The 16,959-nt window shown below is 44.4% G+C and overlaps 3 protein-coding genes and 14 non-coding genes across 18 annotated transcripts in view; 12 read left to right on the plus strand and 5 right to left on the minus strand.

Moving 5' to 3' along the window:
- The window catches only part of LOC147845203 (uncharacterized), a 449,333-nt gene that overhangs the window by 379,901 nt on the left and 52,473 nt on the right, over positions 1-16,959 (minus strand). The window lies entirely within an intron of this gene.
- The window catches only part of LOC110439488 (uncharacterized), a 95,437-nt gene that overhangs the window by 11,772 nt on the left and 66,706 nt on the right, over positions 1-16,959 (plus strand). The gene's annotated exons all lie outside the window — the stretch shown is intronic.
- On the plus strand, positions 1,234-15,845 carry LOC141381909 (uncharacterized). Of its 2 annotated transcripts, XR_015942674.1 has the most exons (5): positions 1,234-1,904; positions 10,741-11,444; positions 11,668-11,984; positions 12,341-13,661; positions 13,782-15,845. XR_015942674.1 is itself a non-coding variant. In XM_087250585.2 (4 exons), exons 2-4 carry the CDS (start codon positions 11,395-11,397, stop codon positions 12,697-12,699), a joined length of 726 nt encoding a protein of 241 aa, XP_087106711.1. In that variant the 5' UTR covers positions 1,234-1,904; positions 10,741-11,394; the 3' UTR covers positions 12,700-15,845. The 2 variants fall into 2 exon arrangements, 1 of the variants encoding a protein (XP_087106711.1); XM_087250585.2 differs by having other exon boundaries at positions 12,341-15,845.
- Positions 3,430-3,501, plus strand: trnae-uuc (transfer RNA glutamic acid (anticodon UUC)). Its single transcript has one exon. It is a non-coding gene; the product is annotated as a tRNA-Glu (tRNA).
- trnay-gua (transfer RNA tyrosine (anticodon GUA)) lies at positions 3,590-3,676 on the plus strand. Its single transcript is given in 2 exon segments — positions 3,590-3,626; positions 3,641-3,676. It is a non-coding gene; the product is annotated as a tRNA-Tyr (tRNA).
- On the minus strand, positions 3,762-3,833 carry trnae-cuc (transfer RNA glutamic acid (anticodon CUC)). The gene has a single exon. It is a non-coding gene; the product is annotated as a tRNA-Glu (tRNA).
- On the plus strand, positions 4,129-4,201 carry trnar-acg (transfer RNA arginine (anticodon ACG)). Its single transcript has one exon. It is a non-coding gene; the product is annotated as a tRNA-Arg (tRNA).
- On the plus strand, positions 5,735-5,821 carry trnay-gua (transfer RNA tyrosine (anticodon GUA)). Its single transcript is given in 2 exon segments — positions 5,735-5,771; positions 5,786-5,821. It is a non-coding gene; the product is annotated as a tRNA-Tyr (tRNA).
- Positions 5,907-5,978, minus strand: trnae-cuc (transfer RNA glutamic acid (anticodon CUC)). The gene has a single exon. It is a non-coding gene; the product is annotated as a tRNA-Glu (tRNA).
- On the plus strand, positions 6,274-6,346 carry trnar-acg (transfer RNA arginine (anticodon ACG)). Its single transcript has one exon. It is a non-coding gene; the product is annotated as a tRNA-Arg (tRNA).
- On the plus strand, positions 7,965-8,051 carry trnay-gua (transfer RNA tyrosine (anticodon GUA)). The gene is given in 2 exon segments: positions 7,965-8,001; positions 8,016-8,051. It is a non-coding gene; the product is annotated as a tRNA-Tyr (tRNA).
- trnae-cuc (transfer RNA glutamic acid (anticodon CUC)) lies at positions 8,137-8,208 on the minus strand. Its single transcript has one exon. It is a non-coding gene; the product is annotated as a tRNA-Glu (tRNA).
- trnar-acg (transfer RNA arginine (anticodon ACG)) lies at positions 8,504-8,576 on the plus strand. Its single transcript has one exon. It is a non-coding gene; the product is annotated as a tRNA-Arg (tRNA).
- Positions 10,035-10,106, plus strand: trnae-uuc (transfer RNA glutamic acid (anticodon UUC)). Its single transcript has one exon. It is a non-coding gene; the product is annotated as a tRNA-Glu (tRNA).
- trnay-gua (transfer RNA tyrosine (anticodon GUA)) lies at positions 10,195-10,281 on the plus strand. The gene is given in 2 exon segments: positions 10,195-10,231; positions 10,246-10,281. It is a non-coding gene; the product is annotated as a tRNA-Tyr (tRNA).
- Positions 10,367-10,438, minus strand: trnae-cuc (transfer RNA glutamic acid (anticodon CUC)). Its single transcript has one exon. It is a non-coding gene; the product is annotated as a tRNA-Glu (tRNA).
- On the plus strand, positions 10,734-10,806 carry trnar-acg (transfer RNA arginine (anticodon ACG)). Its single transcript has one exon. It is a non-coding gene; the product is annotated as a tRNA-Arg (tRNA).

The raw sequence follows: 16,959 nt of genomic DNA on the forward strand, positions 1-16,959 counted from the left end.
TCTTCAGGGCTTGTTGGTCTCGTGCTATGATTCTCACTTAAGGTGCGAGAGATCCTGGGTTCAAATCCTAGATGAGACCTATGTCTGTCACAGAAAAAGCAGTGGTGATGTGCTGTGCTGTCTAGGGTGTTTATATGTTAATTGTAGCACATTCAGCTGTGTTTTCAGTTAATGAACATGTTGTGGACTTCTGATCTAAATCAGTATAACTTGTACGATTATACAGACAAAAAAGAAGCGTCCTATCGGATTTCTTTGAAGGATTTCAATTAGAATTATGATCATATTTTGCAACCATTCCTATAGGATTGTTTTAAAGTACAATACATAAAAATCCTTTAGGATAATTTCTACAACATTTTAATTGGATCCAATTTATATCTTAATTAAGATATGCTTTTCTATTGTCTCTCTTAGCCTATTATACAATAGTTTTGAATGTTTAATGCACAAATTTCCAAACTAACATGTCTATACCAAAAACATATACAATGTCGCTAGCCCAAACTGTGGGCTGGCCCACTCAAAACAGACGTTCACTGTGGGCCCATAGCAAGTCCGCACAAAGTGTAGTGTATATAGCCACAATGGGCGAAGTATAGGTATACTATCTGGGTCAGAAGTATGTCCTATGAGCATGCTCTGTGGGCATTTAGTAATTAACAAGTTAGGTCCCACTAATACTAAGTTGAGTCCAGGCACAAAATGTGCCTATAAGGTCCCAGTAAAGCCCTTTTATGCAGGGCCATTGTGGCTTTAACACAAAACAAAACTAGTTCACTTGTACTATGTAGCAAAATAGCACAATATCACTTCAAATGCATAATTACATATTTTGAAAGCATAAAGTAAAATCAGTAATAAATGAAGCATCTAAAAATATAAAGACAACATGGACTATTTTTCAAAGGTTTGGGACAAAACTGCTTTAGTTTATAAAAATGCAGATATAAAAGTAACCTTGTAAATAATTATTCCTTTTTAATATGTTAGCTTTTCCATTTGAATATGTTAAAATATAATTTATTCCAATGATGTTAAAGCTGCATTTGAGGCATTTGTGTCCTACATAAAATAATTTGAGACAAAACAACAAAACATATAAAAATATACTTAGTTAAAAGAAAAACAAAGTAAGATTTTCATGTGTGTATTTTCTCTACCATTTGTACCTTAAAGGGTCACGAAACTCCAAAACACATTTATTTAGCTGTTGACAGTCATATATGTGTCCCACACTGCTAAAAACACTATTTGGACACAAATATTTCACTAAAAAGTGTAAATTGGTTGTTTTTGCGTTATTTCAAGCAAATTTGTACTTCCGGTTTGAAACTAATTTTTGAAGCTGCGTCTCAACCATGAGATAATAGCGTGTATTCCAGCGTGCAGACTGGATGTCTGTGCCAGAGTGTGTCTTATTACGTCTTACAGTGCGGCTCGAAGGACATCTTTTGCATTCAGAGCTGCTTTCGTGAAGAGATCATCAGCAACACTGCTCGAAGTTTACCATGGAGGTGAAAAGGAAGCTCTCTGACAAGGAATTGAACCCAGGCCACAGCGGTAAGAGCACTAAGTCCTAACCACAAGACCACCAGGGAAGGCCTGGCTAAAGGTTGCCCTCTAGCCTAGCTGTGGGCCTCCACCCAGGTGTGCTGCAGCTGCTCTGACAAAAATAACTCTAACGTTTGCAACCTCCTCCTGGAGAAGAGAAAGTCTCAGAGCCTGGTTCACAGTTCTTCTATGGAGGGACTGTCACATGCTCTGTGTAAAAGCATCCTATCGACACCACAACTTGCCATGACAACAAAGCACAGCATGCGTTGAAGGAACTCCATGTTTACCGGTCCATGTCCTCTTTCCAAACAGCATGCTAATGAGCACTCCTTGAACAGTGTGTGCCAGTGGCGCAATGGATAACGTGTCTGACTGATCAGAAGATTCTAGATTCGAGTTTTGGCTGGCTCGATCAGGATTTATTGCATTGCTCTCAGTCAGTGCACTGCAGTTGCAGTTTGCCCCTGCCAGAGTTGTTTGGTTCTACTTTGGAGTGGATCAAGTTTCTGGGGCTGCCAGCACAGAGCCTGTGGGGTGCTCCCCTGGGATCAAAGTCTGCCCCAACTGCTCTCATATCTTGGTCCCGTACATCCCTCAGGACTTCCAGAAGAAACCAGTACACCCACTCTCCTGGGAAGACAGCAGTGACAGCTTGTAGACCAAAATGTTTGCTGTGAGGCTAAGGCGTTCTACTGCAGCACAGATAGGCATTCGAAAAGCATACAATATTCAAAAACAAAGTGCCAACCTAAAACAAGATTGCAGTCAAAATGACCACCTCCGACAAGTGTGAGCAATGTTTCAGTCTCTGTTATACGTCGGCAAATATGCCACACAGTGCAGACGCCCATACTACTGAAAAGGAAGTTACCTGACTGAGAAAGGTATAAATAGAAATCGGAGCCTGCTCCAAACGACCTGGTCAGCCCCAAGTGGGCTGTAAAAACCTCCTGGAGTTTTCATTCATTTAATGTCTGGTACTAGACACTGCGTCCAACCAGTTATGTTTGAATGTCAAACCTACCCCAATCCTTAAACCAACCTCACAGTGTCCTGCTGTGTTTTATCAACCTCCTAACCTACCCCAACTCTTAACCCAACCTCACAGTAACAAACCTCCATGTGGGTTTCATTGATTCAATGTCTCGTACATGGCACAGAATACAACCTATCACAGTTTATTAAAATCACACCTACCCCAGCCCTAGGCCCAACCTCACGGTAACCTGCTGTGTTTTATTCAGTTTTACTCCTACCCCAACCCTAAACACAACCTCAGAGTAAACAGTTTATATATTTTTTTATTTTTATGAATGTCTACTACAGCTACATCAATCGCAAACCCAGCCTACGAGCGGTATAAGTGCCTACCACTTAGAGGTCATCCAGCCGACTTGCTGTGTAATCTCCTCCACTTGTAGGTCTCTGAGCTGCAGCAACACCTAAGGGCTCTGACACACAGACACAAAAGAAACCATTGCTTTTAACCTACTCTTGGAGAGGAGAGAGTCTCCGACCCTGGATCTCAGGTCTTCTATGGAGGGACTGTCAGGAATCCTGTAAGAGCATCCCATCCACACAACCTCTTGCCATAAAAACAAAGCAGAATGTGTGGTGAAGGAACTCCGGGTTGACAGAGTCTTGTCCTTGCTTCAAGCAATGTGCTAACAAGGTGCTGAACAGAGTGACGGTGGCACAAAGGTTAGCGCTTATGACTACGGATCAGAAGGTTCTCGGTTTACGGAAACCAAGAAACTGTGTATGAGAGAGTGCGTAAGTGTATGAGTGGCACTTGTGCAAGCGGAGCAGGGACGTGCCAGCGATCAGAATGAACTGGAGTTTGTGCCAAGACTGGGTTTCAAGAGTGGCAGATCCCATATGGTCTAGCGGTTAGGATTCCTGGTTTTCACCCAGGCGGCCTGGGTTCGACTCCCGGTATGGGAAGGCTTGAGTGCTTTTGCTTCTGTCCTTTTTGGCCAGCGGTCGGTCTGCAGCTAGCTTATAGGATGTGGTTGTGGAACTGCCCCGTAAGCCTTCGATAGCTCAGTTGGTAGAGCGGAGGACTGTAGGTGGGATGATGGCAATCCTTAGGTCGCTGGTTCGACTCCGGCTCGAAGGACATCTTTTGCGCTCAGAGCCGCTTTCTTGCCTTCGCCAAGTGAGTTAACCACTCCTCAAAGTTCAGCATGGAGGTGAAAAGGAAGTTCCCTGACCGGGAATCGAACCCGGGCCGCGGCGGTGAGAGCGCCGAATCCTAACCACTAGACCACCAGGGAAGGTGTGCGTAAAAGTTGGCCTCAAGTCTAGCTGTGGGCCTCCACCCAGGTGTGCTGCAGCTGCTCTGACAAAAATAACTAACGTTTGCAACCTCCTCCCGGAGAAGAGAAAGTCTCAGAGCCTGGGTCACAGTTCTTCTTGGGAGGGACTGTCACATGCTCGGTGTAAGAGCATCCTATCGACACCACAACTTGCCATGACAACAAAGCAAAGCATGCTTTTAAGGAACTCCATGTTCACCGAGCCGTGTCCTCTTTCCAAGGACCATGCTAATGAGCACTGCTGATGCGGACTGGGCCAGTGGCGCAATGGATAACGCGTCTGACTACGGATCAGAAGATTCTAGGTTCGACTCCTGGCTGGCTCGCTCAGGATTTTTTTGCGTTGCTCTCAGTGCAGTGCGGTCGCGGTTTTCCCCTGCCGGAGTTGTTCGGTTCTACTCTGGAGTGAATCGAGTTTCTGGGGCCGCCAGCACAGAGCCTGTGGGGTGCTCTCCTGGGTTCAAAGGCTGCCCCAACCGCTCTCATGTCTTGGTCCCGTACATCCCTCAGGACTTCCAGAAGAAACCAGTACAGCCACTCTCCTGGGAAGACAGCAGTGACAGCTTGTAAACCAAAATGTTTGCTGTGAGGCTAAGGTGTTCTACTGCAGCACAGATAAGCATTCGAAAAGCATACAATATTCAAAAACAAAGTGCCAACCTAAAACAAGATTGCAGTCAAAATGACCACCTCAGACAAGTGTGAGCAATGTTTCAGTCTCTGTTATACGTCGGCAAATATGCCACACAGTGCAGACGCTCATACTACTGAAAAGGAAGTTACCTGACTGAGAAAGGTATAAATAGAAATCGGAGCCTGCTCCAAACGACCTGGTCAGCCCCAAGTGGGCTGTAAAAACCTCCTGGAGTTTTCATTCATTTAATGTCTGGTACAAGACACTGCGTCCAACCAGTTATGTTTGAATGTCAAACCTACCCCAATCCTTAAACCAACCTCACAGTTTCCTGCTGTGTTTTATCAACCTCCCAACCTACCCCAACTCTTAACCCAACCTCACAGTAACAAACCTCCATGTGGGTTTCATTGATTCAATGTCTCGTACATGGCACAGAATACAACCTATCGCAGTTTATTAAAATCACACCTACCCCAGCCCTAGGCCCAACCACTCGGTAACCTGCTGTGTTTTATTCAATTTTACTCCTACCCCAACCCTAAACACAACCTCAGAGTAAGCAGTTTATATATTTTTTTATTTTTATGAATGTCTACTACAGCTACATCAATCGCAAACCCAGCCTACATGCGGTATAAGTGCCTACCACTTAGAGGTCATCCAGCCGACTTGCAGTGTAATCTCCTCCACTTGTAGGTCTCTGAGCTGCAGCAACACCTAAGGGCTCTGACACACAGACACAAAAGAAACCATTGCTTTTAACCTACTCTTGGAGAGGAGAGAGTCTCCGACCCTGGATCTCAGGTCTTCTATGGAGGGACTGTCAGGAATCCTGTAAGAGCATCCCATCCACACAACCTCTTGCCATAAAAACAAAGCAGAATGTGTGGTGAAGGAACTCCGGGTTGACAGAGCCTTGTCCTTGCTTCAAGCAAAGTGCTAACAAGGTGCTGAACAGAGTGACGGTGGCACAAAGGTTAGCGCTTATGACTACGGATCAGAAGGTTCTCGGTTTACGGAAACCAAGAAAATGTGTATAAGAGAGTGCGTAAGTGTATGAGTGGCACTTGTGCAAGCGGAGCAGGGACGTGCCAGCGATCAGAATGAACTGGAGTTTGTGCCAAGACTGGGTTTCAAGAGTGGCAGATCCCATATGGTCTAGCGGTTAGGATTCCTGGTTTTCACCCAGGCGGCCCGGGTTTGACTCCCGGTATGCGGTAAGCCTTCGATAGCTCAGTTGGTAGAGCGGAGGACTGTAGGTGGGCTGATGGCAATCCTTAGGTCGCTGGTTCGACTCCGGCTCGAAGGACATCTTTTGCGCTCAGAGTCGCTTTCTTGCCTTCGCCAAGTGAGTTAACCACTCCTCAAAGTTCAGCATGGAGGTGAAAAGGAAGTTCCCTGACCGGGAATCGAACCCGGGCCGCGGCGGTGAGAGCGCCGAATCCTAACCACTAGACCACCAGGGAAGGTGTGCGTAAAGGTTGGCCTCAAGTCTAGCTGTGGGCCTCCACCCAGGTGTGCTGCAGCTGCTCTGACAAAAATAACTAACGTTTGCAACCTCCTCCCGGAGAAGAGAAAGTCTCAGAGCCTGGGTCACAGTTCTTCTTGGGAGGGACTGTCACATGCTCGGTGTAAGAGCATCCTATCGACACCACAACTTGCCATGACAGCAAAGCAAAGCATGCTTTTAAGGAACTCCATGTTCACCGAGCCGTGTCCTCTTTCCAAGGACCATGCTAATGAGCACTGGTGATGCGGACTGGGCCAGTGGCGCAATGGATAACGCGTCTGACTACGGATCAGAAGATTCTAGGTTCGACTCCTGGCTGGCTCGTTCAGGATTTTTTTGCGTTGCTCTCAGTGCAGTGCGGTCGCGGTTTTCCCCTGCCGGAGTTGTTCGGTTCTACTCTGAAGTGAATCGAGTTTCTGGGGCCGCCAGCACAGAGCCTGTGGGGTGCTCACCTGGGTTCAAAGGCTGCCCCAACCGCTCTCATGTCTTGGTCCCGTACATCCCTCAGGACTTCCAGAAGAAACCAGTACAGCCACTCTCCTGGGAAGACAGCAGTGACAGCTTGTAAACCAAAATGTTTGCTGTGAGGCTAAGGCGTTCTACTGCAGCACAGATACGCATTCGAAAAGCATACAATATTCAAAAACAAAGTGCCAACCTAAAACAAGATTGCAGTCAAAATGACCACCTCAGACAAGTGTGAGCAATGTTTCAGTCTCTGTTATACGTCGGCAAATATGCCACACAGTGCAGACGCTCATACTACTGAAAAGGAAGTTACCTGACTGAGAAAGGTATAAATAGAAATCGGAGCCTTCTCCAAACGACCTGGTCAGCCCCAAGTGGGCTGTAAAAACCTCCTGGAGTTTTCATTCATTTAATGTCTGGTACAAGACACTGCGTCCAACCAGTTATGTTTGAATGTCAAACCTACCCCAATCCTTAAACCAACCTCACAGTTTCCTGCTGTGTTTTATCAACCTCCCAACCTACCCCAACTCTTAACCCAACCTCACAGTAACAAACCTCTATGTGGGTTTCATTGATTCAATGTCTCGTACATGGCACAGAATACAACCTATTGCAGTTTATTAAAATCACACCTACCCCAGCCCTAGGCCCAACCACACGGTAACCTGCTGTGTTTTATTCAATTTTACTCCTACCCCAACCCTAAACACAACCTCAGAGTAAGCAGTTTATATATTTTTTTTATTTTTATGAATGTCTACTACAGCTACATCAATCGCAAACCCAGCCTACGTGCGGTATAAGTGCCTACCACTTAGAGGTTATCCAGCCAACATGCAGTGTAATCTCCTCCACTTGTAGGTCTCTGAGCTGCAGCAACACCTAAGGGCTCTGACACACAGACACAAAAGAAACCATTGCTTTTAACCTACTCTTGGAGAGGAGAGAGTCTCCGACCCTGGATCTCAGGTCTTCTATGGAGGGACTGTCAGGAATCCTGTAAGAGCATCCCATCCACACAACCTCTTGCCATAAAAACAAAGCAGAATGTGTGGTGAAGGAACTCCGGGTTGACAGAGCCTTGTCCTTGCTTCAAGCAAAGTGCTAACAAGGTGCTGAACAGAGTGACGGTGGCACAAAGGTTAGCGCTTATGACTACGGATCAGAAGGTTCTCGGTTTACGGAAACCAAGAAACTGTGTATGAGAGAGTGCGTAAGTGTATGAGTGGCACTTGTGCAAGCGGAGCAGGGACGTGCCAGCGATCAGAATGAACTGGAGTTTGTGCCAAGACTGGGTTTCAAGAGTGGCAGATCACATATGGTCAGCGGTTAGGATTCCTGGTTTTCACCCAGGCGGCCCGGGTTCGACTCCCGGTATGGGAAGGCTTGAGTGCTTTTGCTTCTGTCCTTTTTGGCCAGCGGTCGGTCTGCAGCTACCTTATAGGATGTGGTTGTGGAACTGCCCCGTAAGCCTTCGATAGCTCAGTTGGTAGAGCGGAGGACTGTAGGTGGGATGATGGCAATCCTTAGGTCGCTGGTTCGACTCCGGCTCGAAGGACATCTTTTGCGCTCAGAGCCGCTTTCTTGCCTTCGCCAAGTGAGTTAACGAGTCCTCAAAGTTCAGCATGGAGGTGAAAAGGAAGTTCCCTGACCGGGAATCGAACCCGGGCCGCGGCGGTGAGAGTGCCGAATCCTAACCACTAGACCACCAGGGAAGGTGTGCGTAAAAGTTGGCCTCAAGTCTAGCTGTGGGCCTCCACCCAGGTGTGCTGCAGCTGCTCTGACAAAAATAACTAACGTTTGCAACCTCCTCCCGGAGAAGAGAAAGTCTCAGAGCCTGGGTCACAGTTCTTCTTGGGAGGGACTGTCACATGCTCGGTGTAAGAGCATCCTATCGACACCACAACTTGCCATGACAACAAAGCAAAGCATGCTTTTAAGGAACTCCATGTTCACCGAGCCGTGTCCTCTTTCCAAGGACCATGCTAATGAGCACAGCTGATGCGGACTGGGCCAGTGGCGCAATGGATAACGCGTCTGACTACGGATCAGAAGATTCTAGGTTCGACTCCTGGCTGGCTCGTTCAGGATTTTTTTGCGTTGCTCTCAGTGCAGTGCGGTCGCGGTTTTCCCCTGCCGGAGTTATTCGGTTCTACTCTGGAGTGAATCGAGTTTCTGGGGCCGCCAGCACAGAGCCTGTGGGGTGCTCTCCTGGGTTCAAAGGCTGCCCCAACCGCTCTCATGTCTTGGTCCCGTACATCCCTCAGGACTTCCAGAAGAAACCAGTACAGCCACTCTCCTGGGAAGACAGCAGTGACAGCTTGTAAACCAAAATGTTTGCTGTGAGGCTAAGGCGTTCTACTGCAGCACAGATAAGCATTCGAAAAGCATACAATATTCAAAAACAAAGTGCCAACCTAAAACAAGATTGCAGTCAAAATGACCACCTCAGACAAGTGTGAGCAATGTTTCAGTCTCTGTTATACGTCGGCAAATATGCCACACAGTGCAGACGCTCATACTACTGAAAAGGAAGTTACCTGACTGAGAAAGGTATAAATAGAAATCGGAGCCTGCTCCAAACGACCTGGTCAGCCCCAAGTGGGCTGTAAAAACCTCCTGGAGTTTTCATTCATTTAATGTCTGGTACAAGACACTGCGTCCAACCAGTTATGTTTGAATGTCAAACCTACCCCAATCCTTAAACCAACCTCACAGTTTCCTGCTGTGTTTTATCAACCTCCCAACCTACCCCAACTCTTAACCCAACCTCACAGTAACAAACCTCCATGTGGGTTTCATTGATTCAATGTCTCGTACATGGCACAGAATACAACCTATCGCAGTTTATTAAAATCACACCTACCCCAGCCCTAGGCCCAACCACACGGTAACCTGCTGTGTTTTATTCAATTTTACTCCTACCCCAACCCTAAACACAACCTCAGAGTAAGCAGTTTATATATTTTTTTATTTTTATGAATGTCTACTATAGCTACATCAATCGCAAACCCAGCCTACGTGCGGTATAAGTGCCTACCACTTAGAGGTCATCCAGCCGACTTGCAGTGTAATCTCCTCCACTTGTAGGTCTCTGAGCTGCAGCAACACCTAAGGGCTCTGACACACAGACACAAAAGAAACCATTGCTTTTAACCTACTCTTGGAGAGGAGAGAGTCTCCGACCCTGGATCTCAGGTCTTCTATGGAGGGACTGTCAGGAATCCTGTAAGAGCATCCCATCCACACAACCTCTTGCCATAAAAACAAAGCAGAATGTGTGGTGAAGGAACTCCGGGTTGACAGAGCCTTGTCCTTGCTTCAAGCAAAGTGCTAACAAGGTGCTGAACAGAGTGACGGTGGCACAAAGGTTAGCGCTTATGACTACGGATCAGAAGGTTCTCGGTTTACGGAAACCAAGAAACTGTGTATGAGAGATTGCGTAAGTGTATGAGTGGCACTTGTGCAAGCGGAGCAGGGACGTGCCAGCGATCAGAATGAACTGGAGTTTATGCCAAGACTGGGTTTCAAGAGTGGCAGGTCCCATATGGTCTAGCGGTTAGGATTCCTGGTTTTCACCCAGGCGGCCCGGGTTCGACTCCCGGTATGGGAAGGCTTCAGTGCTTTTGCTTCTGTCCTTTTTGGCCAGCGGTCGGTCTGCAGCTACCTTATAGCATGTGGTTGTGGAACTGCCCCGTAAGCCTTCGATAGCTCAGTTGGTAGAGCGGAGGACTGTAGGTGGGATGATGGCAATCCTTAGGTCGCTGGTTCGACTCCGGCTCGAAGGACATCTTTTGCGCTCAGAGCCGCTTTCTTGCCTTCGCCAAGTGAGTTAACCACTCCTCAAAGTTCAGCATGGAGGTGAAAAGGAAGTTCCCTGACCGGGAATCGAACCCGGGCCGCGGCGGTGAGAGCGCCGAATCCTAACCACTAGACCACCAGGGAAGGTGTGCGTAAAGGTTGGCCTCATGTCTAGCTGTGGGCCTCCACCCAGGTGTGCTGCAGCTGCTCTGACAAAAATAACTAACGTTTGCAACCTCCTCCCGGAGAAGAGAAAGTCTCAGAGCCTGGGTCACAGTTCTTCTTGGGAGGGACTGTCACATGCTCGGTGTAAGAGCATCCTATCGACACCACAACTTGCCATGACAACAAAGCAAAGCATGCTTTTAAGGAACTCCATGTTCACCGAGCCGTGTCCTCTTTCCAAGGACCATGCTAATGAGCACTGCTGATGCGGACTGGGCCAGTGGCGCAATGGATAACGCGTCTGACTACGGATCAGAAGATTCTAGGTTCGACTCCTGGCTGGCTCGTTCAGGATTATTTTGCGTTGCTCTCAGTGCAGTGCGGTCGCGGTTTTCCCCTGCCGGAGTTGTTCGGTTCTACTCTGGAGTGAATCGAGTTTCTGGGGCCGCCAGCACAGAGCCTGTGGGGTGCTCTCCTGGGTTCAAAGGCTGCCCCAACTGCTCTCATGTCTTGGTCCTGTACATCCCTCAGGACTTCCAGAAGAAACCAGTACAGCCACTCTCCTGGGAAGACAGCAGTGACAGCTTGTAGACCAAAATGTTTGCTGTGAGGCTAAGGCGTTCTACTGCAGCACAGATACGCATTCGAAAAGCAGACAATATTCAAAAACAAAGTGCCAGCCTAAAACAAGATTGCAGTCAAAATGACCACCTCAGACAAGTGTGAGCAATGTTTCAGTCTCTGCTATATGTCTGCAAATATGCCACACAGTGCAGACGCTCATACTACTGAAAAGGAAGTTACCTGACTGAGAAAGGTATAAATAGAAATCGGAGCCTGCTCCAAACTACCTGGTCAGCTCCAAGTGGGCTGTACAAACCTCCTGGAGTTTTCATCCATTGGCTGTGGAGAGAATCATAAGGATCATAGAAGAGATGGGCGAGGATTTTATCAGCAATGTCTGTGAAGAATTCAAAGTAAAAATGTGAGTTTTTTTAATTATTATTTTATGGGTAATTATAAAGTATTAAATAATAACAAAAATGAAAATCATTGCCCAATATTACTGTTTCTTTCTTTCCTTTTTACTTGTGTAAAATTGTAAATACATTTTAGAATTGTCTACACATTCAACACCTATTCTTGCAAGAAATGTATTAACTGTTTGATTACAAATAATTAATAGCATGGCCTTTTATGTTGTACAGGTTGAGTCCAGCTGAAATTGTTTTTCTGACGGAGTACTGCACTGTAATGAAACCTGTGGTAAAGGCTTTGAATATCCTTCAGGCAAAGAACAACACACACATGGGGTGGCTCCTGCCCGTGATCTTCCAGTTACAAATAAATCTCTGCAGAATGGAGACATCTTCCAAGATGTGTCTGCCCCTTATCAGAGCAGTTCAGGATGGCATCCAAAAGCGCTTTGGTGGGATGATCCAAGACCCTGAATTGATTGCTGCAGCAATACTTCTGCCAAAGTTCAAGAACACCTGGACTGAGAAGACTGATGTCATAGAAGCAGGTATGATTCTTTTTTTTAATATAGTGTAACCAGATGTTAATTGTTAATCTATTTTATTTACTTTATTATTTAACAGTGTTGTAGGAGAGTTAAGTGAATTCTGTGTTTAGAAAAACAGAGAGAAGCAGAGCAGAGATGAAGTTTGAACAGTTGTCTGTTGTTTAAGTAACATTAGTTTTATCGTTTAAATGTTTCGTGCTCGCCTCCCTTGCCATAGTAATAATCAAAATAATTGCAGCTTTTGTGATTTGAAAATCGCACCTTTTCAAATTGCGATTTTGCTTTAAAATAGATTAATCGTGCATGCCTAATGTGTTTGCACTATGTTTATGTGTGTGTGTCTTGTCACTTAACAGGACTGGTGTATATAAGAAAACACCTTGACCAAATGGCAGAGGTAGCAGTGGAGCAAGACGGACAACATTCATCCGATGAAGAGGATTTCTTCTCCTCAATGAAGTTCAGAAGGTCACAAGGTACAGGGGAGTTAGATGAGTACCTTTCCTGTGTCTCAGACAAAATGGATCTCTTGAAGTCATTTCCACACATCAAGAAACTTTCTCTCAAACTCAATATTTCCCTTCCTGCCTCAGCTGCCTGTGAGCGTCTCTTCAGCTATGCTGGACTTTTATTCACCGCAAAGCGAGCACGGATGAACTCTTCTAATTTCGAAAACCAGTTGTTGCTAAAACTAAACAGAAAGTTCATAGAATAAAGATGGGCACCCAGTTGTTAAATTGTTAGGCAGAATGACCTGTCAAAGGTTTGAAATAATAATTTTTTTTTATTCTATTCTTTTTTTTTTATTTGTAAAGTTGTTCCTTCAAATAAAAAGTACTTATTGGAGATTAATGTCCCCTTGTTTTTTGAACTACACTAAAAACCCTTATCTACCCCCCCACAGGTGTTAAAACAAATAGTTACTCATTACTTTTTATTCATGAGTACATTTTTAATGAATTAATTTTTTACTTTTACTTGAGTAGATTTTTTTAGACCTGTAACTTTACTTTTACTTAAGTAAAATTTTATTGAAGTAACAGTACTTTTACTTGAGTAGAATATTTTATCACTCTTTCCACCTCTGATCACCTGCAACTGCAACACTCATGACATCTTCATACTCTCCTGAGCAGCGTTCATCACCTGCATCTGCAACATTCACAACATCTTCATACTGTCCTGAGCAATGTCATCACCTGCAACAGCAACACTCACGTCATCTTCTTCCTTACCTGACCAAGTGCCACTCGCATCATCTTCCTCCTGTCCTGATGAACCCTTATTTTCTCCTGTGCCTTGTGCTTCATTGACTCCTGTGAGTTAAACACAAACATCTGAGACGCACTTATTAGGAGAGGTTAGTACTTGAAATTAGTTTGTACATAGATATTAGTATTAATGTTTTTGTTTTAAACCTCCTTAAAGCTGTGTTAATTGAAATAAAGGTAGTATTTATTCAGTCAGATGGTAGCCTGTAGATCTGTTTCTGTTGTACAATGGGCAGTCACAGGCCTATTATAAAAACAGTATGCTGAGTTGTTTGATGTAGTTGGATTGTATCAGTTAGACTGTATCGTGATTCTTTTTATACAACATTACTTTTACTATGTTAATTGATTATTTGTTGTTGCTCTCTTCCAGATGCACTCATTAGGACCGTCGAGGAAAAGACAGGTAACTGTTATTAAAAAGTGGTATTATTAAAAATCTGTAAGATTTTGGCATCTGTGTATTGTATTACATATGTTCTAAAATATTTAATTAAAGACTGCACTTTTAATTTTTCTAATTCAGTATTCTGGAAGTGCCTTCAATGGTTCAGACCTTACAGATAACAGCGATGATGACTACATAACCCAAATAAGCTCAGATGAGTCAAATGGTAGTGTCTCTGCAAACAAGTCTGAAAACAGTTCAGAAGCAAATGATGAATATGGTAAACAAATGGCACCAAAAAAGATGAAATGCCAAACTAAACAGAGATGCATCTTCTGACAAAAGTACTTTTGTTCAATCAATGCCACTACCAAGACCAAAATGCTAATCATATAGCCAAAAACAGTACTGCCTTTTTGCCATTTATAAGCCATTTTCAAAAATGCAAGACACCTGGAGTTTGTTCACCGCAATGAGGTGGAGGTTGCAAAGGCTATTGCATTTCCCAAAAAATCCAAGCAATAGCAAGTACAGTTAAACATACTTTGAAACAAGGGGAAACTTTGCACACAACACCAATGTGGCAAGACAAGGGCATGGGCAAATGATTGCGTGTTACCGACCAAAAAATAACAAAAAAATAAAAGACTTCATTCTTTGTGTTCATTGCCAGGGGCTGTATGGCAAACTCAGCCTTTGGAAACGCATGAAAAGTTGTCCCCTGAAACCTGCTACGGATAAACCTCAAGGTAGAAAAAGAGTTCGATCTCTTTGCACTTTTAAAACACCCGTTGGCTTGAAGTAAGCAAAGGTTTAAAGAGAGTGCTTTCCCTGATGAACTACGATGATGTTTCTGAGACCGTTCAAAGTGACTCATGCATCATGCAACTGGGAGAAAACATGTACAACAGAATGGGATCGGATGTGACCAAGCATGATTACATAAGACAAAAAATTAGAGAAATTGGCACACTTCTTCAAGCAAGAACGATTACCCCACTGAGAACAATGGCAGACTTTATACACGTCATATCAGCTGTTACAGTTGTTTCTGGCTTTGATGAAGAGACAACCTCCTACCGCATTCCTTCATTAGCTCTCAAACTTTGCCATTTTTTGAACAAGATCTGTAGCATTGTTGAGAGCAATGCAATGATATGTGGTGACCATGAGCGTGCAGCGTGTGCACGAGACTTCAGAAAAGTACACCAGGCAAGGTGGAATGAGTATATTTCAGCTACTGCTTTAACAATGCTAAAAGAAGCCAAGTGGAATGCACCACAGACCATCCCTTTTACTCAGGATGTCAAAGTGCTTCATGAACATCTACAAAAAAACTTGATGAGTTTCTTAATAAACACAAAAACTTTCCTTCTGCAAAAAGCTATGCTTCTCTAGCTAAAGTCATATTGTCCCAAGTCATCCTGTTCAACAGACGAAGAGAAGGTGAGGTGTTAAGAATGCTTTTGTCAGCTTTTCAAGGCCGGGATTCTTCTGAGCTACACGAAGACATAGCCATGTGTCTTTCAGAGTTTGAGAAGAAACTCTAATCATTTTACCAGAGTGAAGCTTCGTGGTAAACGAGGGAGAATGTGCTCCTTAAACGAGGTTCCTGTGCTCCTTAAACCTTCATTGGTGTCTGCCATGGAGCTGCTTGTTGAAACACGTAAGGTTTGTGGTGTCCCTTTTCAGAATTCCTTCATGTTTGCTAGATCTGGAGCAATGTCTGGTTACAGAGGAGGAGAGTGCATAAGAAGAGCTGCTCATGAATGTGGCATCAAGAATCCTGAGGCTCTGTCTTCAACCAGGCTTAGGAAACACATAGCAACCATGTCAAAGATTCTTAACCTTGATGAGAATGAGGCGGACCAGCTGGCTGATTTCCTTGGTTACGATATCAGAATCCACAGACATTATTACCGGTTACCAGAAGCGACACTGCAGCTCGCAAAAATGAGCAATGGAGAAAGGAACACTTTCCAAATATAAAGGAAAGAAACTTGATGAGATCCAAATGGTACAGTTATAATAAGATTGTCAGTCTAAGCTAAAATAAGCTTAATTTCAGTCCATATTTTTCTATAATAATCTTTCACATGTGAAATGCTCTTTCTTATTGTTGTATAGCGACTTGAAGAACTAGAAGATTCTATATCAAGTGATGAGGTGGAATCAGATGCGAGATGCAGCGACATTCCTGAGACGACATGTTGGAATATTTATCTCTATTCCATGCGTGTTCAATAAGAAAAGGTCTGGAGAGGGTTTTCTTCAATGCCAAAAATATTAGTAATTTATTAGATACAAATGAATAATTCGATGACAGAGCTCTGGGTCACATTACCCCAATGCAATACAAGAATTACATTCAAGAGGTTCGCAACTAACATACATTTCCTGACTTCAGCATATATACACCACCAATCTTAACAGGTGGAGTTTTGGTGTAACGTCACTTGTCAGTCATTGTTCAGTCCTCTATTGGCCGCCCCTTCGACATACTTCCTCTTTTTCTACGAATTCTCTGCCTAACAACAAAGTATACTTCTTTCTGTGTTCTGTGTTCAGTTTTAACACCTCTATTCAGACAGGAAGTTTCTGCAGAGCTGAATTTAATTTTGGACCCGCATCTATCTACTTCTGCAAAAATGCTAATTAGTATGCACAGCACTCACCCACAACATTAGAAGTTCAGTTAATATATGACCCTTACATGACCAATACAAACAATTGTTTGATTAAAAGAAAGAGACAAAAATAATAAAAAACTGATTTCTATTTTACAACACAACCTACCCCAACTCTTAACCCAACCTCACAGTAACAAACCTCCATGTGGGTTTCATTGATTCAATGTCTTGTACATGGCACAGAATACAACCTATTGCAGTTTATTAAAATCACACCTACCCCAGCCCTAGGCCCAACCTCACAGTAACCCACTATGTTTTATTCAATTTTACACCTACCCCAACCCTAAACACAACCTCAGAGTAACCAGTTTTATTTTTTTTTATTTTTATGAATGTCTACTACAGCTACATCAATCGCAAACCCAGCCTACGTGTGGCATAACTGCCGACCCCTTAGAGGTCATCCAGCCAACTTGCAGTGTAATCTCCTCCACTTGTAGGTCTCTGAGCTGCAGCAACACCTAAGTGCTCTGACACAAAAGACTTTTAACCTCCTCTTGGAGAGGAGAGAGTCTCCGACCCTGAATCTCAGGGCTTCTATGGAGGGACTGTCAGGAATCCTGTAAGAGCATCCCATCCACACAACCTCTTGCCATAAAAAAACAAAGCAGAATGTGTGGTGA

Source organism: Danio rerio, chromosome 4 (assembly GCF_052040795.2).
Source record: "Danio rerio strain M-AB ecotype USA chromosome 4, GRCz13ab, whole genome shotgun sequence".
In the NCBI taxonomy this organism is placed as follows: Eukaryota; Metazoa; Chordata; class Actinopteri; order Cypriniformes; family Danionidae; genus Danio; species Danio rerio.

Bases quoted from the DNA above. Each gene is read 5' to 3' on its own strand.
- LOC141381909 (XM_087250585.2), top strand. From the start codon at position 11,395: ATGGGCGAGGATTTTATCAGCAATGTCTGTGAAGAATTCAAAGTAAAA. The intron at 11,445-11,667 runs GTGAGTTTTTTT...TATGTTGTACAG, and splicing joins GAAGAATTCAAAGTAAAAAT to GTTGAGTCCAGCTGAAATTG. The intron at 11,985-12,340 runs GTATGATTCTTT...GTCACTTAACAG, and splicing joins GACTGATGTCATAGAAGCAG to GACTGGTGTATATAAGAAAA.